The 27,484-nt window shown below is 43.6% G+C and overlaps 1 protein-coding gene across 3 annotated transcripts in view; it reads right to left on the bottom strand.

Annotated features, from left to right (window-relative positions):
- Positions 1–27,484, bottom strand: part of PCSK5 (proprotein convertase subtilisin/kexin type 5) — a gene marked incomplete at both ends in the record, with an annotated part of 451,941 nt that overhangs the window by 187,404 nt on the left and 237,053 nt on the right. For all 3 annotated transcript variants that reach the window (XM_080819756.1, XM_080819754.1, XM_080819755.1), the window contains 3 exons: positions 1,716–1,852; positions 11,451–11,639; positions 12,777–12,894. In XM_080819756.1, the coding sequence (XP_080675882.1) occupies positions 1,716–1,852; positions 11,451–11,639; positions 12,777–12,894 (444 nt within the window). The remainder of the gene's footprint in view (positions 1–1,715; positions 1,853–11,450; positions 11,640–12,776; positions 12,895–27,484) is intronic.

The following is a 27,484-nucleotide window of genomic DNA, read 5'->3' as shown; positions in this document are numbered from 1 at the left end:
CAGGAGTGTGCCCCTAGGGGTAGTTTGCTCTTGGGGGGAGAAGCATTTTATCACCGACATTCTTTAGAGTTGTGTGGTGACAGTAAAGAATAGTCACTTTTAGTCTTATATTCTCGATAGTGTACCCCTATGTCTGTGCCTTAAGGCTTCATCCCCCAACCCCCGGCCCTTGGTACACAACTATCATATTTGGACAGTGATTATTTCCCTGGGATCTCTTGAGACGTAAGAGCCTTCAACTGTCACCTGCCGATGGATCCACTGGGGTTGGGCAGCACAGCCAAGTCACCAAGCCACCATTGCCCCTGAATGCAATACTGAATACTGAATACCCAGTGTATCTCTATCACATGAACACTGAGCATGGCTTGGAAAGAGGAGGGGAGGGGAAAGGAATTTCCTGGGGACTAAGTAGGTCAGGAACCAATGAAAGCATCTAGAAACCAGGGGCTAGCTTATTTTAAAGGTTTCCTTCAATCCTGCCTTGTTGACCAATTTTTGATTTCTCGATCACACTTTGGCAAGCGTTATATTCATGACACATGGTGGAGGACAGCTGGAACTGGATACCCTTTAATAAATCTTATATCCCGATTCGTTGTGACCTTGCCACCTGAGTGTGGGTCTTCTGGGGCAACGCAGAGGAACCACATCACAGAATTAGGGAGAAGAGATCACCAAATGCATGGCCAAAAATGGATCTCTCAGAATGAGTACCTTTCCCTGACCGGTGGGCAAAAATATGGCAAATGGCTGCTTCATTTCTCTGTTCTGCCATGTGTCTCCTTTGCCCTATGCAGCACACAATTCTCTGAGTAAAACACACCCTTACAATGAATTACAGAATGTCTGGGTTAATTTCTTCTGTGATCGGGAGAGGGCTAGAACTGGATACCCATTAGTCCCATTAGTCCAAACATGCCCTCAGGCCTGGATCTTCTTCAGATGGGCTGCAGAGAGAGAGCGCTGGGAAGCACGGATTTCTTAGATGGCTGCAGATGTGTCCACGGCTGGGTGGGAGCTGGGGTGCTTGTGAAACAGATCACCTGTCCCCGAGCCAAGTACTATGTAGGGCTCCATTGTGGACAACACAGGTGCTGTGAAAATCTTCAGTCTCCCGCCCCAAACTACATTTGTACTTTCCCTTATTTTATGTTACAAACAAGCTTCATATATTAGCAGGCAGATGGAGGCAGGCCATGTGCTTCTGTTAACATTGTAATTTCCACATTTTACTTATCTAGAAAGTATTCCTTTCCCTTAGCTCTTAGGCTCACATGGGGCAGAATACCAACATTCATTTTTCTTTACTGGTAACCAGTGTAGCTTGCACAGGCCAAGCTCAATGTCTTGTGTGCACTAAAAATTAATTTTAGAACAAATTCAGAGGAACAGATAATTAAGGAAACCATCTCTAGATGAGGCTGGCTTGCTTCTGGGGGAAGCTGGCTAGATGGAGCATGTATTCTGAAATGTCAATCAATAGCTGTCACATTTTATCTCATACTTAGATCAAAACATTTATTCTTTGAGCCTTCAATCATTACCCCTCAAATGGTAATACTGAGAACTGGAATATGTACAGATACTCCAACTACAGGATCACATAAGAAAGGATGATGTTGATATATAAATAAAAAAACCTTCCAGGCCAAAATAGATTCCATCACTGGTTTCTGCAGAGTAAACCAAAGGATAGAAAAGGGAGTTCCTACCTGGAGTCTTGAAATTCCTCAGCTGGGAGGGGGTATCATAAACTTCAAGGATCCAGTCACCAGTGGCTCGCTCTCCCCAGCAATGAATGGTCATGAACTCCCAGTTTTTAAATCCTTCCATAGAATGATCAAAAAGCCTGTGAGATAACCAGAAAGCATTGTTTTCTGTGTTATTTAGAATCCAGTGAAGGTCAAGTCAAGGCCATGATCAGTGATCTTTTCGTACCCATCAGCAGGTTCAGCTCAAAACTGGAGGCCGTTTTCCTCCTGGACATTGACAATGAGTAGACCCAAATGCATGTCATCATTCTACCACAGGCAAATAGGCACAGTGGTGGCCTTGTAATAGCAACTCTGGACGGGGTAAACATTTGGATATCGGGAAAACCAGACTATGACTCTACCCATAAGAGTGATAATACCAAGTATTAAAGATGTGGGACAACTGAAACTCTCTTACACTGCTGATGGGAATGCCAAACAGAACAGCTGCTCTGAAAACAGTTTGGTAGTTCTTACCATGTAACTCAACAATCCCCCTCCCAGACATTTACCCAAGAAGTGAAAACATATGTTCATACAAAGAACTCCACATGAATGTTCACAGCAGCTTTATTCGTAATTCTTGAAAACTGTTAACAACCCAATGTCCCTCAACTAGTGAATGGATAATCAAGTTCTGGTATATTCATATGACAAAATACTACCCAGCAATAAAAACTATTGAACTGCTAATAAATGCAACAACATGAATTAATTTCAAAAGCACTGAAGCTAAATGAAAGAAGTCAGACATAAAAGACTACGTGCTGTAGGATTCAATTTCTAGGATGTTCTAGAAAAGGCAACATAAACAGAAACAGATCAGTGGGTGCCAGGGGGTGGGAGGGAAGAAGGGGCATGGTGGAAGTTCCAGGGGTGACAGAATTGTTTTATATCCTGAAAATAATGGTGTATGGTTATAGAGCATTATTTATCACTAAATTACTCACATTAAAAAGTGAACTGTATTGTTCATAAATTAGGACTCAGTAAAAAGACCCCGTTCACTCATCTTAACCAGTTGAGGGAGTTATGCCTGTAAGTTCAGCCTACATTCTGTTCCTCTACCTCTTCTAATGATTTTCTAAGCTCCAAATTTCCTATATGAGCTATATGAAATAGCTAAAATTTCCTGTGATGTAATCTCGAGGGATACAAAACATGAAGGAAAAGAAGAAAACAGGATTCTCATTAAGAATAAAGAAATGTCAATAGATAATGTATAAAACAAGCACGTGAAGAAAGAGGCATGTCACTTATCTAGGCACATTATACAGAGTTGATGACCCAAAGAAATATTAAGAAGATTTCTATAGGGGGTGCCTGGCTGGGTCAGTCATTGGAACATGCAACTCTTAATCTTGGGGTCATGAGTTCAAGCCCCATGTTGAGTGTACAACCTACTTATAAAAAAATATTTCTATAGAGATGGGACAATAGAAGGTTAAAAAGTTAAAGATAGGGCAAGAGACAGTTTTTTTAAAATTTTTTATAAAACTTAAAAAATTATGTGTGTCTAGAGAAAGAACTTGACAGCTAGAGAGGCAAACAGGGAAGCAAAAATATCTTTAGTACGGTCTTAGGAGCAACCATGTCCTGTTTCTGGGACATATCTGTCCTTCCATGGAGACAAAGTTCATGGCAACTGGATGTTGATGGCTATTCAGAACATGCAATCAACTCTCCTCGCTTTAATTTCATGCTCACCAAGGGAATTGGTGGCTATAATCTGCATGCTATGTATATCTTCCCAATGGGAGAAAAAGTGCCAAAAATAACCAGTTTAATCTCCTTATAATTTAATATACTAGAATTCTAATTTTTTACATACAAAAGCATTCTTTCAATATGTTTGAGGGTCCCTCTAAAATGACAGCTGGATCCTGAAACTGAAGGGGTGGTTGGCATAACGGGAGCGTATCAGGTAAGTGGCAGGCACTTGGCAGTTTTCTCTAGAGAAACACGATAAACGGGAAAAATCACCTCCATGTGTTCCTCAGACCTTAGAAGAAGAAAAAGGGCAAGTACTTATCAGCATTCCCAGTGTCCCATGGTCAGAAAACTGGGGAAAATCTGGGAAAGGCTGAGGCAGAGTCCAACAGATCTCTTTACTGGAGAACATCCCAGATGTCTGGGATGTTCAGATATGTTTTGTTAATTTCCATAATGGGGTTAACAGTAGGAAGTGATTTTCAAAGCTTCTAAGAGAGTCCCCTTTTTCTCTTTTTAGAGTATCTGTATACTATGTGTAAGGGTTAGTTCTGAAGAGAGGAGTGGCATTTCAATGAGAGCCATATTGAATGTGGTGGTTTACCCTCATGGTAACAGGGATGGAAATAGTGTCTCCTTACATGAATATCTTCCTAGTAGGAAAGATCTATAAAAGAGCTTCACTAGATTAGGGATAGTACATTTTGTGGAGATCCTGTAATGTATGCATTACCACAACAGGGCCTGCTTCATAAGCGGATGGCTTAAAACTAGACTTGGCCAGGAAGAAATTGCTGGCCCATTATATAACTGACTTACATACAGAGAGCCCTTCACATAAACCTAAAGGGGGGGGGGCATGCTGGATGAAAAGGAGAAACAGCGGTGGGGAAGGAGGAGGCTTTTCAAATCGCCTTTCCTCTCAGACATATGTTACAAAAGGGAGTGTGTTGACTTGGAAATGCGTGGAAGCAGAAACCAGTCTAGAACCACTTCTTAGCCCACAGAATTTAGGCTTGAGATCGCTGAAGCCATTGTGCCGTTTGAGGGCACCGGAGCAACAACTTGTCACATAATACCTTTCCAAGAGTGCCAAACTTAAAAGCAATTCCCAAACAGTTTAGACAGAGCATTTGGCTCTCTGCCTCACGTCCAAAACTACAAAGGAGACTTGAGGCTGCCATCACATGAAGGGCAGTCTTGTTTCCACAACCCCAGCCAACTTCTAATTACTCACGGGTCAATTATTTGACTGCTGGATTAGCAGACCCTGTGTTTCTCCCCTTCCACCCTTTCCTGTCCACCTTTGAAAATCATTCCATTGCTGCCAATCACTTTTAAATCACATTTGGAACCCAAATTAAATATAAACTGGGTGCCAAGAAGAAATACCCATAATCGGCATTCAAATAAGTGTTTCAAAGCCCGAATATAAATGGGCTTTGTCTATCGGGCTAAGCGGTTTCCCACCCCAGTCTCTTCCCTTTATGCAGAGCTGAATGCTCATTAATTTCATGTGGACATAAAAGTTGAGGAGAGGAATTAAAAATGCAGCCAAACACGATCATTGCATTTTGCTAGAAGAGTTGATGGGGAAAGAAATAGACACTGATGACTGCTGTTGGATCGACTAGCCTGACCATTCACGTTTCTAATCTCACCCCGTTCTTTATTTTCTTCTGATTCAGCACTTAAACTCGTCCCGAGTTTTTGGCATCGTAACAATGAACAACCCGGCTTCATCTGTGTATCACAAAAGGTAACGCTGGTAGTAGATTCGATTTGTGTTGCAAACAACACACTTGCTCAAGACAAGCAAGCGTCCAGCCACACTGGACACCAGCTAAAGAGATTCTAACTGTGTGGTCTCCACTTATCGGCTAAAAAGTCCAATGCCCAGTCTGAATGTCCGTGCCGGGCCAACAGTGAAGAAACCCAACACATGCCAACGTTATCAGCATGGATGAAATGTCCACAAAGCAGGGCCAGTGTGCAGAAGCCTGGAGTAATTACCCCCGTGGCCTATCCACATCGCCTGCTGCAGCGAAACCCTGTCTGTCGAAGTTGACTTCATAATCGCCTGCTCTATGAAATGATATATACCTGTGGTAGCACAAGTTACACATCAAGTTATTAAAATGGTGCCCCACAGCCCGATCCCTGTGAGTGGTTTTCAAATAAATTACTTTGGATGAAGGCTGGTAGAAAAGACTGCCATTAAGTGTAGCACATCCTTTTGAGGAATTAACTCAGGAAATAACTCATATAATTAGTGTAAGCTTTCTTCCCCCTTTTGCTTAAAGAGTCTAGCCAATGTGTCAAGGCTACAACATTCTTCAGTGCTGTTGTGGCAACTAAATAACAAGACATTTTATAAGTACTGACAGCTATGTGTTATCATATAATTATTGCTCAAGTTATAAATGGATCTTAATTTCAGAATCATCTCCTACTCCCCAAACAGTATTTATGTTCACTACAGAATTAGACTTTAGACAGATATTTTTAGAAGTTTCCTTTTTTTCTCTGTCCCTGAAAATACTTAATTATTATTTTCTTTTTAGTGCTTTATCACAACTTCACGTGGGACTTACAGAACGCTTGAAGCGCTCATTTGGCTTAATTGTCATGTGGTTTTTTATTTTCTTTAGCTGCTTGGCTTTTGCAAGTTTTAAATGATTTGCTTCTGAAATAGGGTGTTTAAAACACACTATTAAGTTTTTCTGTCTGTCCTCATAGAAATTACTTCTTTAAGAAAGGCTGAGAGAGAGAGAGAGAGAGAGGGACTGGTTCTAGAGCTCTGAAATACTAAAAAGATGAGTTTTTAAGAAAAAAGACTTTCAACCTGCATACTATTACTTACTACTGACCAGGCCCAACACGCATTCCTTGTTGTGGATCTATGATGTATGCTTGTAATCTTGCAGATTTATTCCATTTAAGAGTGGATGGCTTTTATCTAAGTATCTGTTTCTGATTACAGACGCCTTTGTAAATTACTCACACGGCACCCAGCAGAGTTCTGCCTGCAAGTCTTTTGAGGACACGAACGTAACAAGAATGTTGTATGAAAAGCTGGGTGATCTTTTAAACCAGTACTATTGAAAATGTGGTCTGTGGACAGGCAGCTTCCACATCATCTGGAAGCTTCTTAGAGATGCAGATACACGGACCTCACCCAGACGTGCAGGATCAGACTCTGGCAGAGGGGCCCAGCCATCTGTGTCTGATGGAGTCCTCCACCAGGTGCGCTGAGCAGCACTGTGTAAATCAGGGTTAGCACTTACTAAGTGCTTACTGTGTGTTCCAGGAGTGGTGCTAAGGACTTGCTGTGAGTGATCTTACTCAACACTTGTGACAACCGTGTGAGGTGGACCCTAACCTTGGCATCTGTTTTCTAGTGGAGAGACTCACTTTTCAAAGTCAAACATAGAAATTGGTGAAATCCAGACAAGCCCAGCTCTAACTCCAAAGGCTGTACCTTCTTTTGGAGCAAGGAAGAGGGTTCTTATGGGGAGGCCTTACTGGAATGCAAAATTTTCACTGCCTAAGTGTAATTTTTACTGCAAGCCACAAATGCACTTACATGGCGTGATCCTTTACGAATGTCAATAGTCTGTCATTGAACATTTGGGCAGCAACAGAAATGACTCAAGTATAAACACCACATTTAAACACAGTTAATTATAGAAGCTTATAGGCTTTGCAGACTCGAAAGTGTACCTTCTCTCTACTTAAGACCATAATTAGAAGCAGAGATATTCGTCTGTAATCAAATTTAGAAAGAAAGGCAAAGTTTCAGCTTTCAGTCAGAAGCCAAAATTTGGAACAGAGGGCCAATAGAGCTACATTAAATCTCGAACTCACTGACTTGGGGGGAAGGGGAGACTTAGGGGGAGAAAGACCGCTTTTCATAATTCTAACAAATGCAGCTGAAGGAAGAATCTGATGAAGCCAGCTTTTGTTGCGAAACTTTTGCAAGGCAGAATTTGAATATGTGGTGTTATTAAAAAAAAAAAGGCCTATCTAAAGTTATGCTTGTCTAAAAACATGTTAAAGGAGCCGAAGCCCACCTAGATTCCCCCCGCCGATTCAAGACCTCCAGATTCTCCCCTGAAATAAATCATTTGTGCTGATTATTCAGTGCAACTTTTTGCGAGGCAGGGTGCACAGGCCAAGAGGAGGGCTGGGAGGGTGGGAGGGCAGGAGAAAACAAAGGGATTAGAAGAAACTGACCATTTGCCCATTCCAGGCCTGCTCTGTGTACTCCACGCTCCCACCCTCTAAATTATCAACCTGGCTTGCCAGGGGTGCTCACATGCTGGGCTAATGGGGCATGCTCACGTTGGACTAGTTCTGAACGCTGCTGTGTGCCTTCCAGGGTCCAGCACCTGCAGGTGCTTGGGTAAGCGTTCTTCCTCCAACAGCTGTTCTCCACGGGAGTTCTAGCAAGTGCCCGTCAGCTGGGACGGGGGAGGCACTGAGGGGTTCCAGACGGCCCACATGGGCAAGTGCTCAGCGACCTCGCAGAAAATCGATTCCCAAGGAATTGCTGTGTGGTGGGGATAAACAGCACTGAAACACGCGGGGATGGCTCTGGGCCACCTCAGCTCTGCCTCTTCGTCTCAAATGACCCTCACTCCGGAAACTTCCTGTTGTGACCTGTTGAGAGGTCTCTTTCAACTACATGCCATTCTTTGTTTTAACGTGGTCCTCCTTAGAAATCTTGACTTCTTTGAAAGAAAGGTAAGTGTCCAACCGGGGTACCATTTATCGCTCTCATTAATAAGCTCTGACACACAATTTCCTTCCAAAACTTGACCTAGCCCCTTTTTCTCGTAGAAGTATTATTGCCTTGCAGGCCAACGTGAAGGACACCAGGAGGGGAGCAGGCCTTCCCTTCGGCCTGTCCCCACCCCTCTCGTATGCTGCTTGTCCTCAGCTCCCAATCCAGGGGATGGGCCTTGAAGCAGGGCCAAGGTGAGGGGACAAAAGGACCCTCGGCCCCTAGGTCAGAGACTAAAAGGTTCTGAGTAGACATTTCCTCTCACAAAACGAAAGCTTCAGAACATGCCAGAAAGGAAAGAAAATGCCATAACGACCTTTCTCTCCTTAGCCACTTCAGTTGAAGGAATGCTCTGGGCATCAAGCACAGCAAGCGCAGGGGAGTCTGGCCTCAGGGGGACACGCTTCTGGGACTGGGGTGCCACTGTTTTACGCTTCAGGGGTCAGCTGCTCAGAGTGATGTGATCGGGGAACCGCGGACAAACGAACTCATAACATGCTTTACATCTCTGGGGTGTCTCCAGGCCTTCTGCTCCCCAGGTCCACCCACCTCCTTCCTTTCAGCAACGAGATGGAACACACACAAAAGACCAGCCCTTGGAGAAAACGTTCCAGACAGAGAAGACCCACGCCGAGTAGCAGCTGTATTCCCAGGGAGTCTTGATGGGAGAAACTGGGGTCAACTTCCCCACCACTGGTCACGGAGGATCTGAAATACCTGTTTTTCCCCTCGGGCACAAGCCTAGCAGTGGTGTTGGGTTCCGCACTTTGCAAATGGCAAAGCAGGCCTCCGCCGCTGCGCATGCGTGCCGGACAGAAGCCTGCGCCTGCGCAGGATAATCCACCAAAGTCGGTGATGGGGTCCACAGCTCCTTGGCTTATCAGCCTCCTCCCGGAAGTCATCCCGGGCTGAGGCCAATTAGAAATAACGCCAGAGGCAGGAAAAGCCCAGAAAGTCTGAGGACCCTGAGTTTTCCAAGCCCCCAGCGACCATGAAGGGGCTGTTTTCTCTTCAACAGAGGAGGCTGGAGGGGTCTCAGCCGCACATGCGTGAAGCAAACCTTTGCGCCTCCGTGTCTCACCTGCGTATTCGTTCACGTTTAACGCAGACGAATAAAGGCAAAGAGAAGGAAAGAACAGGGAAAAAGGTCTTCCCTCGCTTCAGTAGCAGCAGCTGGTGTGACCTCCTCATCACAGAACCAGCCACAGGAAGGCCTCGCCTACTGGAAAGAAGCATCTGGCAGGCAGTAGCTGAGACCCCGGTTTGCGGCGGGAGGAGGGCACGGGTGGCACGTCCAGGGATCTGAGGCCAGAGCAGCCTGCCCTTCTTTGCACCTGCATCCCCTCATTCTGGTAAAGCTGCGCTGCATCAAGCACTAAGCCCACATTTTCCTGTGCACTGATGGAGGATGTGAAGTTTTAAAGAACACAAGTCTGCCAAGCACAGATGCGAAATGTAATTGAAGATTTCGGATTCTGTACTCCCAGTTACTATCATCCAGAACTGCTACTGTTCTCATTCTCACAGTCCTGGAGTAGATGAATTTGGGGATTTTGCAAAGCAACTGGCACTTGCTCAATCTCGCTTTAGGTTCTGTAGGATTGCGTCGGCCCCAGGCCTCTCAACCCCACTGGCCTATGGTCAGCCCTAACAAAGACCACCACTGCCACGGTCACCTGGCTATGTGGGCAGGTGGCTACGTCTGCATGAAAGACTGGCTCTCATATATATGCCATTCATGATAAGACTTCTGCTCCCATTAAATGTTCGTCTTGGAGGAAAAAATATCAAATTAAAGAAACATTTAGGTTTCTGGCTGTGGTTTACATTTTAGAACTACAAAGGGAACAAAGTGTATAAGACAACCTGACTTGTCCCCATTCGGGTCCCACTTTTTGATAAGCACCTGCTACCCATGCTCCCAACCATCCAAAAACCTATGCAGCAAAAGAAAACTGGTGCTAGAACATTCTGGAATTTCAGCAGGATCATGGCAGTGCAATTACCTCCTGGATCAGTGTTTGGAGGGAGCAGGGAAAAGGCAAGAGGCTAAGACAAGAAACTGAGTACCCTCTTGGGCAATAAAGACTAAAGGGCTAAACTTTTCAGTCAGTCTTCAAGCCAAATCCAGCCTGCTGCCTGTTTCTATAAATAAAGCTTTATTGGAAAACAGCCACGCCCATTCATTCACACAGCCTAGGTGCCTTTTTGCTCCGAGGCAGAGTTGAACAGTTGCCACAGAAACATGGCCTGCAAAGCTCAAAACATTTACTAACTGGCTCCTTGCAGAAAAAAAATTTGCTCACACCTGTTTTAAAACACATAGAATGGGGCGCCTGGGTGGCTCAGTGGGTTAAATTAAAGCCTCTGCCTTCGGCTCGGGTCATGATCCCAGGGTCCTGGGATCGAGCCCTGTGTTGGGCTCTCTGCTTGATGGGGAGCCCACTTCCCTTCCTTTCTCTCTGCCTGCCTCTCTACCTACTTGTAATCTCTGTCGAATAAATAAATAAAATCCTCCAAAAAAAAAAATTAAATCTTATAAATAAATAAATAAATAAATAAAACACATAGAATTTCCTTTAAGCTTGGACAAGGACTGGGCCAGAGAATTCAATTAATCTGTAACAAGCGCTGGCAGACGTTTAAGGGCAGGGGAGACAATCTCAAAGGCTCTTTGGACTCTAAGCACTACCTCTAAGGAGGTAGTGCTCTGCAATTCTTTGTTAGGGTAAACAACAGGGGGCCTTCTTTCTGCGGCATCACTGCAATATTATCCAAGCATTAAATGTTACACTGTCCCTTTCCTACAGATTCTAGGCAGTGTTTCATCCCTCATTTTTAAAAAAGGATTCTATTTATTTATTTTGGGGGGGAGGGGTGAAGGGAGAGGGACAGAGAGAGAATCTCCAACAGACTCCCTGCTGAGTGCAGAGCCCAACATGTGACTTGATCTCTCGACCCTGAGATCATGACCTGAGCGGAAATCAAGAGTTGGACACCACCACAACCCAGGCACCCCTATACCCCTTCATTTATGTATGGGCAGTGAGAGCTCTGACTGTGCCATCTTGGCATCTAAGTGCACCCTAAGCTGGTTCTTAGGGTTGAGTCAAGAGCAGGTGACACTCTCTACCTTCCACAACAGCAGAGTGTTGGTGTCGCCTGTATGCACCGGTGGCCAGAAGCCATCACAGTACCTGTTGGCCAGAAGCTGGGACCTGGTTCCTGAGGGCGAGGTCAGGTAGATGGCCAGGTCTCCCCTCCTGGGATGGGTGATGGTTATGCGTACAACTACGTGCTCCAGGTAGTTGACGTGGTGGTTGGGGTTATCGGAACAGCCCGAAGCTTTGTAGATGGACCTCACCGCACTGTTGGGGCGAATAGTCCTGCAAGAGAGAGAGACGGAATGTGAGCAGAGCACTGGAGGGGCTGGGCTGGGTAAACCTGTGGGCCCGGAATGATGACGCCATGTCACACAAGCCGCTGTGGCTGGATGCTAAAGGACACAGTGCCGTCCCCCAAGGTCCCTAACCTTCAAGGATTAACCCTGGTCATCAGAGAGCAGAAAAGATGCAAGTGAGAGAAAATGGAGGAAGTGGGGTTCTTTTATCTTCATGCAGGGAGGGCTATCGAACTTGAGGGTATCCCCTTGTTAAAACACAGGGAGCTGAGCCTCTGCCTGCAATGGCTGATTTAGTGGGGCTGAGGTGGCTCTAAGAACGTGCATTTCTCACAAGTTCCCAGGTGGCAGTGATGTTGCCGATCTGTGGAATATACTTTTTGGACTACTGCTAGCGAGTATGGCGGTATGGGGAAGGCTCGGGGGTTAACATGACCTTGGTTCAAATCCCTGGTCTACCACTTCCTTGCTCTATAACCCACGTTTCCTCTGGCCTGAATGTGCCTGGCTTCTTTAGTAGTTTTCTCCTGTGCCACTGTTCCCCCTGAACACAGGGCTCTGGTCACACTGACAACAGTTCAAGTTGGGGGTGATTCGTTTCCCACCTCAGAGACTGTGCCTGAAGTTTGTTTTTGGCTGGTGTTCCTATGGCTGACCCTTCTTCTTCCTTCATGCCCCCTACTTCTCATTTTCTATCCATTTTACTTCCAACCTATTCTTATTTTTATATACTATAAATATAATTCATTATTACACGTTACAGAGTTCAGTTTCCAGAATATCAAGTTTAGGATTTTGCAGTATGCTGACTTAGGGAGAACATTTGCACCATGAAATAGAAATATTGGCTGAGTAGAAACCTTAAGAATGCCCATTTGTAAGGGTCCTCCAAATCCCCTGTTGCGAGATGCTTTTAAGGATCCTTGGGTCCTATTATGTGGATTTAACAGCTTAGCATCCCAGACATTCTATGAGAATTTTATAATTACGCTAGGAAAAAAAAAAAAAAACCACACAACACAAGATTTCGGCTTCCATGGACAACAAAGGCTGTCTAGAGCACTTGTGCCGGCCTGATCTCTTTCAGGAAATTGCTATGCTGACTGCTTGCCACGAGTATTACTTGATTTGCCGGTCTGTGCTCTCCACACACACGTGCTGCTGGGGAACGGTGGTCCACTTCTCGGCTTCCGTCACCATGGCTTCCGCATCCATCAGTCCAAATCCATACAGGTGGCTCACTAGGGGAGGCAAGAGGCTGGTCAGGTTCACGGAAGTTAGAATCAACCTAGGCTGTCTATATTGAGCTCTGGCCAAGAGCCCAGACACATCCCTATGGGATCTTGGCATTCTTTCTAGCCATGATTAAAAAAAAGAAACAAAAAACAAATAAAACAACACATGTGAACACACCGAACAAGGTCATAAAGTGGATGTCTCCTGTTCAGCGATGATGTATCAGGACTCGTAACAGGACTCTCGTGTATGGATTATTACCATGTGGCAGGCACTAGACCGTCTTTTTCCATGAAACCCTCTCCATGATGTTAAGATGCTGGTGCTATTGTGATCGTCATTCATGGGACAAGAACGCTGAGAAACAGAGAGAGAACTAAGACCGAGTAGCTGTGGTTGAACTGGATTCTAACCCACGGAGTTTTGTTCCAAGGCCTTACCTGGTAACCCCTGTAAGCGATGACCTCATCAATTTTGTAACATAATGAATAGGTTTAAAGAAAAAGGACAGTGTCTACACCCTCTCCTGGCACAACAAGAACGCACATGCAAGAAATGCCAGTTTTCTGACATATCCAGGAGTAAGGCCGGACATCTCAGAAGACAACAATTATATACCTTTCCTCCAGCATAGGAAGAATTGATTAAACTTTATGCATGGAATATTTGGAGGCCTCTAGATGTGTCTTCCAATGTTGTAATCTTTTGGTTCTCAGTAAGAATACCTTTTGATCTAAATCTGCATTTGACATAATGGTCTCAGAAATTTCAGTCACATATACGAATATTTTTTAAATTAACTGATTGTTACCCCTCCCATCCCTCCAGTGACCCTCTGTTTCCTGCATATAGGAATATTTTAATGATAATACAGCAATATCCACATGTGTAGTTCTTTCTAAAAAATACTCTAAAATCCCAGCAAATACTTAAAAATCTCTACCCTGTATCAAGCCATCTCATATTTTTATATTTAACACGAAGTCACATTGCTACCAGATTTGTTGCCTATAAAGCATTTTCCTTATAATATTATTTTACACGAAAATATCTGTCGCTACCCGTGCTTATGGATTATTTCAGTACTTCCACTTGAAATTCAAGACGCTCTATGATAGAGTCCCACTCTACTTGCAAAACAACCTCTTCACCAAAATCTATGCTTTAGAAAGGTCATTCCTTTACAGTCCCCAGTCATACTTTGCTTTTTCTGCCTTACTGCTTTGGCTTACGCTGAGACCCTGGCCTGGAATTCCCTCCCTCCTGCTCTCTGCAGGGTCACACTCTACTCCCAAGTTCTGGAAGGCTTCGCTAACCTATCTTCTCCTTGAAATATCCTCTGATCAATAAAAGTCCATAGACGTTTACTGAAACTCAGCCATCTGTCATGAAGGAACTTTTCTCTTTACTAGTCCCTATAACTCTAATAAATTTGTCCATCTGTCTGAGCTTCTGCCCATCTAGCCATCCAGCCACCCATCCATGCATCCATCCAACATTTCTTGAGTCCCTTCTATGTGCCAGACACTGTCTTACACACTGCACTTTTTACTTATGTCTTATTAATTGAACGGCTAACTCCATGAGCAAATGTTGTTGTACCCCAACTATACTGCAAACTGCTTGATGGCAGGAACTAGGACTTATATTTCTTCATATGCTTCATGGGATTTAGCAGAAATTCATACATATGGGGAAAAAAAAGAAATGACTGCATATATATATATATATATATATGATTTTATTTATTTATTTGACAGACCACAAGTAGGCAGAGAGGCAGGCAGAGAGAGAGGGGGAAGCAGGCTCCCCGTTGAGCAGAGAGCCCGATGCGGGGCTCGATCCCAGGACCCTGGGATCATGACCTGAGCCGAAGGCAGAGGCTTTAACCCACTGAGCCACGCAGGCACCCCAAGAAATGACTGCCTATAAAAAAGGAAAACTGTGTTAGGATTAGGAAATACTGCTTTATCCTTGCTATTCATTAATTACATAATTCTTGGCAAAAAAGGTAAAATAGCTAACGCACAATCTCCTTGTGATATGATTGTCTACCCCATCACCATTACTGAGTTGATTAAGTACTGCTATTTGTCCCACGTGAGAAACTCTTCATCAAGACCTATACAAATGTAAGGGCTCATTATTATAATATCAGGTACTCAGCAGGACAGGACATACTGAAGGAAACTGAATAAACCGACTTAGGGATAGCAAGAATATATGTGGGATTCTCCTACGTGTACTTTTGTAACTGCTATTATAAATGGCTATTTCTTGATTAGAAAGAAATGTATATGTATTGTAAAAACCTGGAAATACAGCCGGAAAAGAATGAACAAAGCGAATGAAGAAAGCAAAACTCATCAATAACTTCATGATAGATTGGTAACTGTATATTAGCAGGTCTGTATCAACAACTTAGTTTCAGTTACAGGACATGACATGAGGCGATCTCACCTCCTTAGTTAAAACAGAGTCAGAGTGATCCATGCGTTATAGGAGGAATGTCGAGTGTGGGTTTAAGGAAACCGAATCGTGGACATCTCTTATGCAAGTTCATGGATATCCCAGATTCTCACTTATCACTTAACCATCGATACAGGCAATGATCTGTATCATTTCATCATGAACATTCCAAGGCATTGTTTTCCCTAGAGGGACTGAAATTATTGCCAAACACGCTATGCCATGCCAGGCTCTCTGACTCCGCCCAGTACCCAAATGTCCCCATGATCGTATCAAGCGGTTTTAAAGTAGCGCAACTTATCGTTTGATCTCAGTTTAGGGAAAAAAGATGAAAGATTCGATTGGCAAGAGTGGGGAGGGGAAGAGGCTGGGTAGGAACTGGGGAGGGTCGGGGGGGCAAAACGAGGGCTGCCTGGACTCTGGCTTAGGGGCTCTTGCTGCCTGCCCCCATCCCCGCCCCCAGTAACTGTCAGCCTAACAACCCTTAGGACATATATTAACACCCAGAGTCATCAAATACAACAAATGCTTCAAGCCTGAGAAACAAACACTTGAGTTAAGTAGAAAAGCGCCTTGAGTCTTTATGAAGGCTCTAAATTTGTTTCCTTTTCTGAGTCTATTCCTACCCTCCAGAGATAACGTCCATTCATGCATCTATTCCAAGTAGATGGTCAGAAAAGAGGCTGGCTAGTTCCAGTTCCACTACAAACTGGCAGGTGAATGGAAAAAGCATCGTATTAATAGAATATTAATAAATGAAGGCATTCCATTAGATCGGTAGAGGCCATTCACTCATGGAGATGTTTTTTATTTTAAAATACTGGAAATTGTGTATTTGTCCACAGTCACGATACCCAGCCTAAGAAAAAAAGAAAATAAATGTGTATCTTTCTAAGAGGGGGTTGATGTTGTCAATATACCAACTTCATGTATTCTGACTGGCGATTACTTGTTTGGCTTTCAGTAAATACTAATGAGAAAATAATCGCACAATGAACACGTTAGGTGGATAAACTCTTTTAAAACATGATGTTAACCAGGGAAAGAGCTATTAAGTAGTTTGGAAGCATTAATATTTTTTTTAAAGATATGATTATAACTGAACACAATTTTAAAAATATAATACAGGGTTTTCATACCTTAAAGTGACCTATAAATTCAGAAACATCTTTTTTTTTTTGTAATTTTTAAAGATTTTAGTGATTTGCTTGAGAGAACATGGCGGGGAGGGGCAGAGGGAGAGAGAGAACAGACTCCCCGCTGAGCAGAGAGCCCCACTCGGGGCTCGATCCCAGGATCCTGAGATCATGACCTGAGCTGAAGGCAGATGCCCAACTGACTGAGCCACCCAGGTGCCCCCAAACAGATCTTTTTTTGGTAACTATCTGGGTCAAGTTAGTTGGCCATCACACGGTTACCGGGAACAGCCACCAGTGTCTACAGAGCACCTGTGCTTAGAGGAGAGCTTCTGTGCGTACTTGTGTAGTGAAGGAACACAACTGATAGAGGAGAAATTTTACTTAATTCACCAAGCGGCATAAAGTGTTTATGTGAGAATTATAAGGGAAATCTAGAGCTCTATTCTTTTTATCACCGACTTCTGTAAAGTCATCATTAATGCACCATATTTATTCAAGTATAGAACCAATATTCACATTTTTTAAAAAAAAATTACGATTATAGCAAATATACCAAGAGAACAACTTGCAGTGCTTATGGCCATTCGTACCTAAATTAGTTTTATTTGCGTACATCTCTCATGCCAAGCTCAGAGCAAAACCTGAGCCTGAAAATCACTTTATGATGATCAAGCAGAGCCGTGTCTGGGCAGCTTTGTGTAAAATGCAAAACTCTATAAAGTTAGATACTATAATGGTGTGAGGAGGAATTCAAGCAGCTCAAACTGCATTTTTCATTTCTGCGAGTGTGGGCAGCAAACATTCAATTAATAATTGGAACATTAATTAAGATTCAAAAATCAGGGGCGCCCGGGTGGCTCAGTGGGTTAAAGCCTCTGCCTTCGGCTCAGGTCATGATCCCAGGGTCCTAGGATGGAGCCCCGCATCAGGCTCTCTGCTCAGCAGGGAGCCTGCTTCCCTTCCTCTCTCTCTGCCTGCCTCTCTGCCTACTTGTGATCTCGCTCTCTGTCAAATAAATAAATAAAATCTTAAAAAAAAAAGATTCAAAAATCAATATTTAGAAAGCTATCAAGGGAACAAAGCATGTTTACAGAGTAATTAAAGATCTTGAGGCAAAGTTATTGAGGTAGATTTCACAAAGCAGAATGATGCCGGGCAAGCTGAAAAAAAAGCGAATCTGCAATACCTGAAAAACATTATATTTGCCTCATTAGGCTGCATGACTGTTTATGCAGATGAGTCGAGAAAAGTGGAATTGTCTTGTGCCCCAAGTATAGCTAGTTTTTATTCCAAGGAATCTGAAGGCCTCCCTTGCTTGCACCAGCCAGATGAATGAGAGAAGGCAAGAAAGTAGATAATGTTCTCCAGCAGGTGTGTTTCCACTTTCTGATGAGACTCAAGTGCTGAGGGAAGCTAATCGTTATGCACGTAAGGAAATGACTGCAGTTTGGAAGCACATACACTTAGCTGAAACAACAGCTCTAGCGAGGAGGCCTTAACAATTCCAGAGAAAAGCTAGAAAGCTCAGCAGGGGGGAAACAAAAAAAGTTCCCGAGCACAGGAAGCTATAACCAGTGACTGAACCTTGGGATACTTTTATGTCTTTTTAGTGGAGTGTCCTTCCTGGAGCCAGCTATTTTTTTTTTTTTTTTTAAGATTTTTAAGAATGTATTTATTTGACAGAGCAGAGGGGATGAGCGAGGGGAGCAGCAGAGGCAGAGGGAGAAGCAGACTCCCATCTGGGCAGGGAGCCTGAGGCAGGGCTCCATCCCAGGCCCCCGGGACCGTGACCCAAGCAGAAGGCAGTTGCTTAACTGATTGAGCCACCCAGTGGAGTGAGTTATATTGAAGCTTTTTCTTTCTTTCTTTCTTTTTTTAATATTACACCAAATGGAAAGTTCATGCTGACCCTAAAAGTAACAATTTAGTTATTTATATTTATTTAGTTGTAAATAAATAAGGATTTAGTTATTTATATTTATATTTAGTTATATTTATAAGGATTTGGTTGGTTAAAAAACATTTTTTGTTTTTTAAGCTTTTGAGCTTTCCTATCTTTTAATACCAATAATTGAATGACTGGAGGGTGAATGGGCATGTTGGACTCTATTTGTATTGGTTACGATGCACATAATCACCAAGATATGAAACATGGTTGATCAATTAGGTTCCCTTATTTGATTATGAGAAAGGGTCAGTTTCAATACATCCAAATAATTGATCTGATTAGTTACCCTAACACTCATGGGGGTGTAAGGCAACTACTCTATAGTCACCTCGGTGAGGGCCCAGAAGAAACAGAAAATGATACGGATTCTTAGGCAGGCACGAGATAAGGGCAACTTAACAATTTCACCATGAAACAAACAAATGCACTGACTGAGTAACAAGACTTGAAAAGGGCACAAAATCCATGGGTTAAAAACAAACAAACAAACAACGGCGATGAAGGAACCTGATAGAGCCTGGTGCAGAGAAAGTGCTGGATACACGTGAGCTGAAATTTGGAGTCAGGTTAAGATGACCCAGGAGGGGAAGATGGTATTTGGATTGCGCTTTGTCACCTGGTAACTTTTCAACCAGGTGGAGATACAGGGAGGGCCCTATTCCAGGGGCCAGGACGCAGCCTCCCGGACCAATGATCACCAGGTCTGCATGTGGTTTCCTGGGGCGAGGAGGAAACCAGCAAGCCCAGAGTGGGTGGTGTGTGGGGTGAGTGGTCAGAAGTGGGGTGAGTTGTCAGAGGGTCAGAGTGGTCAGAAGTGGGCGTTCGTGGTAAACACAGGGCAGGAAATAAGGGGGTGAGAGCAGACTGCGGGGGAGCTGAGAGCCAACCATGATGGGGGGGCGTCCTTGCCCTTGGGCTGCTGTGGTTCTCATCTACCTATAAGTAAACCACTAGACTGAAAGGGAGGTCCGTGAATTCCTGTCTTGAGGGGCACTGCTTGATCTGTGTGGGGCTCTAGAGCCTCCAACCTGGGATTAAAGAGGTCCTGCAGCTGTTGGAGGCCTCGCACCTTTGGGTTCTTTGATCCTTGCTGTGCTGAACCACCTGCTCTGAGATGACTGCTCCCACCAGGGCTCCCCCCCCCCGCCCCCTCCCGAGACCCCCCCACCTCCCGCCCCGCCTCCCGATTAACTGCCTCCAGAGCCAGTTAATCAAACCGAGCCAAATGTGCGAAATAGGGGGAGGGGGTGAAACAGGAGAGGGTCCATGACACTTCACTTGCCTTAGATGGCCGCTGCAGGACGGCCCTTTTCAAATAAAAATAAAGAGCAAAATGGGAAAACATAAGATGTAAGATTCCTAAGGATGAAAAAGTGAAAGCAAAGCTCCTCAGTCCTCTATCAGCATTTCGACACCTAAATATCGCAGATGGAAGGAGGACGCTTCCAGAATTACCCACATCGTCCCTTTCCTTAATCCCTTTCTCCGACATCAGTCTCTTCCTTTCATACTGTTTTAAAAGATTTCAGGGTGAAAGGTACCTAAGCTTCTTAGAAAGCCTGAGCGACAGTTACAGCGCTTTCTTCTGTCCCGTGGTGCAAAATGCAGACTCAGGGGGGAGCAGGAGCCGACACCTGCCTTATTGTGCACGGCTTGTTTTTATCTTTCCCTTGCTCTTCCTAGAAACTCAGACTCTACTAACCACTCCAGCCAGATCCAAACATGCCAGCCATCACTGGTGCTGCTGAGGCCTTGCATGTGGGAAGTTTCCAGACACTGCTACCTGGCTGTCTGCGGGGGGTCTGCACTTCAAAGCTCCCGGAGGGATGGGTTTGGTCAGCATCTGCAGGAGTCTGACAGGCTCATCACTGCACAGACACAGAGTAAGAAGGGTTGAGGAAAACACTGGTGAGCCCTTCTCCATGTGCAAGGGACTTAATTACATTCGGGAGTATAGACACATGATGTATTCTGTCACATATGCATATGTAAAGATATCTTTCTATTAGATTTTTTTTTTTTTTTTTTTAATTTACAGAGTTAAGGAGATATGCCAGCCTTCTCTCGAGGGCCCTTTTCTATTTTAAGAAAAGAAAAAAGTCTAATTATTTTCTTTTCTCTGGCCATTCCCTTTTAATTTGCTTCCAATGTGGTTATAATAAGCAAGTCATTTGCTTAAGATAATTGGCCAGTCTTTCTCAAACGGAGGTAGGAAAACGTTCTAGCAGCTTGGAGAGAGCTAGCCATGTATCCCAGGGTCCACGCGGATCACAACTGTGATTGTTTTCAGAAACTAAGATCGTTTGGACAGAGATGAAAACAAGATCTAAAATGTACTCCAAAAGTCTTTGGGTAAAAGCTTATTGAAGATTAGACTGACCATTTATTAGCTCACCAGCCTAGATCTTCTTGGTGTGTAATTTGAGCCAACAGTTACCACCCCAGGATCTTGGTGAACGGGCAGCCAAAATTCATATTTGTGAATCATTTACATATTATTTTTAGGTAATTCTTCATGTAATTTTCCTTTATATTTGCTTTGTCCTTATATTCTCATAAAAGGAAGGAACAGAAATTCTGATTGATGTTTATTTCCGGTGAGTGCATTTTCACAGGTAGTGGTTAACAGTGGTTGTAAAAACATGGTTATTTCATCCATGGTTCATGTGATACGGAGCCATTACGCACTGTTGCTTTTTTTTTTTTTTTACTATTGCTTTGATGGTCACAAAACAGAAAGCAGAGGGACAACAAAGAAGGTATTCCTTGCAATTGGGAATGTCACCATCTCATTAGGAAGAAAGCTACCACTTATCTTTCTAAGTTTCAAGTACTATGTAAGGCTTCTCACGAACATTCCTTTTCATTTACATAAGAATCAAATCATTTTTAAGTTTTAGGGACAATAACATGGAAATGCCTGTGAACTCTCAAAAAAAAAAATTGGCCATTAATGAGGACTGTGTATTCTCTTAGAAGAAAAAGATCTGAGATAGTTCTTCAATCCTGAAATAAGATGTGGACTCATGGAGGTATCTTTGGGGCTAGGTAATGAAAGCAGGATATCTGGAATGGGGCTTCCTCAAGAAAGCTGTGTGGCCCTGAAAACCCACGGATGGATTTTGACCCAGGCAGTGAGTAGCCAATGATCAAGGAAATGGCAATAATTCAACTGATATTCTAGAAGGAGTGATCTGGCATTGGTATATAGGATATGAAAGGCTAGAAGGAAGGAAGCAGGAAACTGGTTATTTCAAGGGTGCGGGCATGAGGGATCGTAAGCCAGGTTATGGACACAGTGACTGAAACAAGAGGTCAACTTAGGAGGAGGCAATGAAATGTCACAATGCCCACATCGTGGGAGACTGAGGAGAGGGAGAGGGAAGATGGTGAACAGGGTGATCTAGAGAAGAGGCCCCCTGATGACCAAGGTACATTTTGGGGGAGAAGATGTTTTGTAAAAGATGACGGAACCCTGCGGAGAGATTTTAGATTGGTAACGGATAAAGACAATGTTGAGGAGGACGTAGAAATGAAAAACACTAATAAGGAGGTGATCCTTGTAACTGAAAGAAAGCAGAGATGTCGGGGGCGGGGGAAGCTGAGGAATTAGGAGGTGGTGGGGGGGATGGTTTGGGGGTAGCAGAGAGAGGAGGTGGGGAGAGTGTGCACTGTTCCCTCCAGAACTCTCCAAGCCACAGAATTTAGGGAATGGCTAAGGTAAAGGAAGGGAGAGAAAGGCATCACTAAAGCAAGGGCTCTGGCTTTGCATCACAAAAGACAAGGAAAGCGATGTGGACTGGGTAGATCAAAAGCAGGAAACCTCACAGAAAAACAAGGGGCTTCTGATTTGGCAAGCAGGAGATGGTTGAAAGTCTCACAGAGTAATTTCACTTCAAAGGTGGAAGTGGAAACAAGATTGCAGAGAATTACAGAGGGGCTCACCAGTAAGGAAACGGAAACAGCTAATTGAGAGGACTTGCTGGGCATTTTTAGTTGTATAAGCGAGGACCAAATGAAGGCAGTAGGATGATGGAAAAGGTTTGTTTTGGGTTTTCTTCCAAGGGTGGGGGGCAGATACAAAATTTGAAAACAGAGGGTTAGAGTCCAATTGGCAAAAAAAAGCATGAGTGCCCCTGGGTGCAAAAGGCACTTTTCAGATTTAGGATTCCCTATCCAAACTCTGGAAAAAGAAATGATTTGAGACTTTATGTTTTCATGTCTTCTAAGGGCAGCCCCGGACTGGTAGCACTTAGACGTGCAGGAAAAAAGGTGATTCACTATGTGCAGGGGAGGACTTGGGTCAGCGTTTCCCGGACTAGCATGAGCATCAGAATCACCCAGAGGACTTGGGGAAGCCCACACTGCTGGGTCCCACTGATTAGTGGTTTTAAAGTCACGTCCAATATAAAGAACTTCTGCAACTCAACACCAAAAAAATCCCAAACAATCCGATTAAAAAATGAACAGAGGACCTGAACAGACATTTTTTCCAAAGAAGACATACAAACGGCCAAGAGACACGTGGAAAGACGCTCAGCGTGACTCATCACTGGGGAAATGCAAAACAAAACCACAATGAGATCACCTTACACCTGTCAGATTGGCTAAAGTAAAAAACACACAAAAAAACCCAGCAAGTGTTGGCCAGGAGGTGGCAAAAAAAGAAACCCTTGTGACCTATTGGTGGGATGGGAAATTGGTGCTGCCACTGTGGAAAACAGTAGGGAGGTTCCTAAAAAAATTAAAAAATAGAAATACCACATGATCCAGGAATTCCACGACCGTGTATTTACCCAAAGAAAGGAAAAACACTAATTTAGAAAAACATACGTGCCCATATGTTTATCGCAGCATGATTTACAATGACCAAATTATAGAAGCAACCCAAGTACCCACAGATAGATGACTGGCTAAGGAAGATGTGGTACACAGACACACATGCACACACGCACATGCACACACACACACACACACACACACACACACACACACACACACACTGGAATATTACACAGCCGTAAAAAGGGATGAGCTCTTGCCATCTGTGACAACATGCCGAGTGACGTAAATCAGACTGAGAAAGACAAATACTATATGGTTTCATTCATATGTGGGGTATAAAAAAACAAATGGATGAACAAAAAGTGGAATTGGACCTATAAATACAAAGAACAAACTGATGGGTGCCAGAGGTGGGGGGAGGAAGGGGAGTGGGAGCTACAGGTTTCCAGAGAGGGAATGAATAAGTCACAGGAGCAAAGGGCATGGCACCGGCAGCACGGTCAGTGAGAACGTAATTGCATGTGGTGACAGATACACTTGTGAACAGAGCATAACGTATTGAGAAGTTGAATCACTTGTTGTGTATCTGAAACAAATGTAACACTGTGTGTTAGTTCTACTTAAATACAACTTAAAAACAAAAAAAAACAAAAAACCGACAAAGAAGAAATTAAGGTCCAGAATTTGCACTAGATTCTAACCAGTTCCCAGATAAAGTTGATGTTGGTCCTGAGAACCACTCCCTGAGGATCTTAGGGCCGGCATCTCTCCTGGAACCCCAGTTAATAAGGCCTGGTTAATTAGGCTGCCATCTCCAACACAGGGTCTGATTCTCTGGGGACAGCGTTCCTAATATCCTTGCCCTCATGCTAGCAGCACAAGAAATGAAAGCTGACTCTATGGTAAATCATGCTAATGTCTTTTCATATGGATTACCACACACATTTTGGCTTCCCTTATAGAGATATTTTAGGGAGATAAGTTCCCTTAATTAACCTATAGATATCCCTCACTCATTGAGCACGGGTTGCTCTAGGTAGTTCCTCCTTCGGAAGCACATCACTCAGGGAGTTAAACTCTGTTCATTCCCAGGCCAGAATCTGAGCTTGACAGAGTTGAGATACAACACCAAGCTCAGTAACAATGTTGAAAAACAGTAAATGCTCTAAAGGTTCTATTTAATGCATTTAAATCTCGTTATTTTATCTAATCTTCCCGTCTCTATAGTTGAAGAACATTTAATGTATCAAGCATGCTTCCCAAAATAAGATGCCCAGAAGAAATTTTATATGGGAGGTAAAAATAATATCTCACATATGCTTTTTATTACGTATTAACTAATGAAATCTTTACAACAGTCCTATTGGCAAGATAGTACTATTCACATTTTACAGCTGAAAAAGTAAGCCTCATAAACATTAAAAGAACTTGCCCAAAGTCACACGGACTCAGTCCCAAGTGTTCAGAATCTTTGCATCACGTACGTATCTGTCGATGACGGCAGACTATGTGTCTATAAGACACATAGTATTTCTTGCAACTCATTTCTCAAATCAAGCATCATCCTCAGAATGACGAGGTGGCCAAGAGGGTAGAGACATCTCACAGCTTTCTCTGTCACAACTCTGTCTACCACAAACGAACACAGCAACATTTTTACCCTCTTTGCCTTCTGCAACTCAGCAGCATGAAAACGGCTCTCTTCTTCAAAGCTCATTAAAATATCCCGGGCAGAAAAAGATATATGTGGGGCTTGGGGGGAAAGTTAACATCTGGCCCACACCCCCTTTCCCTGTTCTTCCTGACGATGACCTCCTTCAGTCGTGTCTATCAGGGATTTTCTCTGAGGGTGAAGATATTATTAACATGGAAAAGATCCTTTATTTTAGAGTCAAGCCTAAACCTTTTTTTTTTTCTCCCAAATTAGAGCTAGCCAGGCACGCGCAGGTGGCAAAACAGCACCGAGTAGCAAAGAACGACTTCACATTTGTTAACACCCAGCAGTGATCATAACACCCTTTTCCTCTGGCTCTTGCAAGGACGACTCATGGGTGTACCATATCTTCTGCTATAATACCATAAAACGAAGCCTGTTGAAGCCATTATCAGGATGTGCGATACAAGTTTAATTGCTTTGAAATGCCTAAGGCTAGCAAGATGTGAACATGTGTAAAGAGTCTGAATTGAGATTTGAAGGGGGGGGGGAGAAAAGTCTGGATCTGTTTATTTCACAGAAGATGTATCCAGATGGGTTCTGCAAAGCCATCGCCCGGCATGTAACTGTACCTTGCCGGATGCCCTGGCCTAAGGAAGTTACCCATACAGAGAGGGCAGGATTCATTTTCAGGATTTCCTTGAGTTTTTGGGTCTGGTTTGTATTGCAGGCACTGGCACTGACATAAAGATCTCTCTGGGGGTGGGGGTGGGGGTGGAGGATGGGCTACGCCATCTTTACTAAAACCATACTTTAAAAAGAGTCATCAGGAGGCCCTTTTTCCCTCTTATTTACTCAGGCTCTCTTATGGATCCTAAACCGGTCTTCATAGCTAATGCAGTGCCCATTTACCACCAACTTAGTGTGGTCACAGGCAAGTCGGATTTGGGGCAGAGAACCGGTGCTGCACTTTATGCTGGGAAGACTGACGTCGGTGTCCAAGCTGTTATGTACAAGTTCCTACCAGAGTTTCTCCCGTGTGCCTCAATCACGTGGCTCCTTTCACATTTAAAACTCTATTTCACAGACGGGAGACAAGATGGTCCGTGGGGAGCACCTTCACATGACAGCTGGATGCTAATCACAGAAACTTCGAAGAAAGCCTTCACCACTGCTTTATGTCTGTGCTCAGGCAGCCCCTGTCTGTCAATATTTAAAAGGACGCTTCACCCCGAATATGAATCTTCTACTGACCCCAAATGAAAGTGATTATACATTTGAACTCATGAAGCATCAATCATTTTTGGTCACAAAAATGAAAGAAGGTAAAAAGACTATGAAAAGAATAAAGGATTTGTACTTAGCACTCACACTCACTTAAAATTCTAAGATTTTACTTCGAACTTTGTCTAGAGAGCTCTGACGAAATCATCACGGGCACTGGAAGGCTCTATTTGACTCTAGTAACACTGAGCTAGTTCGCTATTGGTGGTTTTGTGAATGTCAAGGTTGAAGCAACAGCTGAAGGTGAGAAGGAACAAAACCATCTCTGGGTCGGTATCTTTTAAAAGATATTCATGCCTCCGACAATTCCGAGAGGAATTACAGCAGAATTCTGTGCAATAGGGCTGGGCCATGTGGGATCTCCATGAACTAGAGAAAGATAATTCTTTCTCTAGGTGGACATCGTCTCCCTCTGGGGCACACAGCTTGGTGACTGGGTCACAGGCTGGATTTCCATCTCTACCCACCCTCTCAGTCTGGTTCCCCAGTGTAGTTAATAAGCTGTGCAACCAACGATGGCAGCCCATCAGACAACCCCAGATATTTCTTACATTTTTGTCTATCTGCTTTGATTCCTTAGCCAAATGTGGCTTGGAATTCGACAGGGAATTCTGAGATGCACGATATTAAATTCTAGAACCAATCTGAACGCATATCTTCTGCCTTGGCTCGGAGGATACTTCTGAGGCTACAACATGAAAAGAAGCAAATGATTTCCAGACAAAACCATCTCGCACAGTACATTAAGAAAGTATATAGTGGTAGCCTCTGATGGGTCCAAATGAGCAATGTAGTTTCCTAGGATCATAGACAATGATTCTAAATTTGCTTCATGGCAAAGAAAAAATATATTCATGTAAACCTTAAGCAAAAGTCATTTATAAACTGTCACTGCTTCTGTCACACAACCTGCACCCGTCTTAGAGCAACTCAAGAGGCTAGCCCAGAATTATGTTGCTTGCTTGCTTGCTTTTAATTTCTGCAAAGTCACATGGCGAATACAAAGACTATAACTGCTTGTGAAAAATAATTTGAATATTGGAAGTTAAGTGGCTTTCGGAAGGTCACGGTGAACGAGGATGACCAGCGAAAAGATTCTGGTCAAAGAGGATGTGTGAGGCCTTCTGGAAGCACAATTACTGGCCTGACATTTTTCAAGGAGCCATCTTGTCCTCACACTTTTTGCCCTGGGTTTATTAAAGAGTCATTTCAAAAAGAATTTCTTCCCCTTCTTTAAAAAAAAAAAAAAAAAAAAAAGCCAAGATGATTATATATCTCAACTCTAGAACTCCCCTCATTTAGAAGGAAGGCAAGAG

The sequence above is a fragment of the Martes martes genome (assembly GCF_963455335.1).
Source record: "Martes martes genome assembly, chromosome: 12".
NCBI classification, from domain to species: Eukaryota; Metazoa; Chordata; class Mammalia; order Carnivora; family Mustelidae; genus Martes; species Martes martes.
The sequence above is the reverse complement of the archived record's forward strand: the minus strand, read 5'-3'. Positions and strand labels throughout refer to the sequence as shown.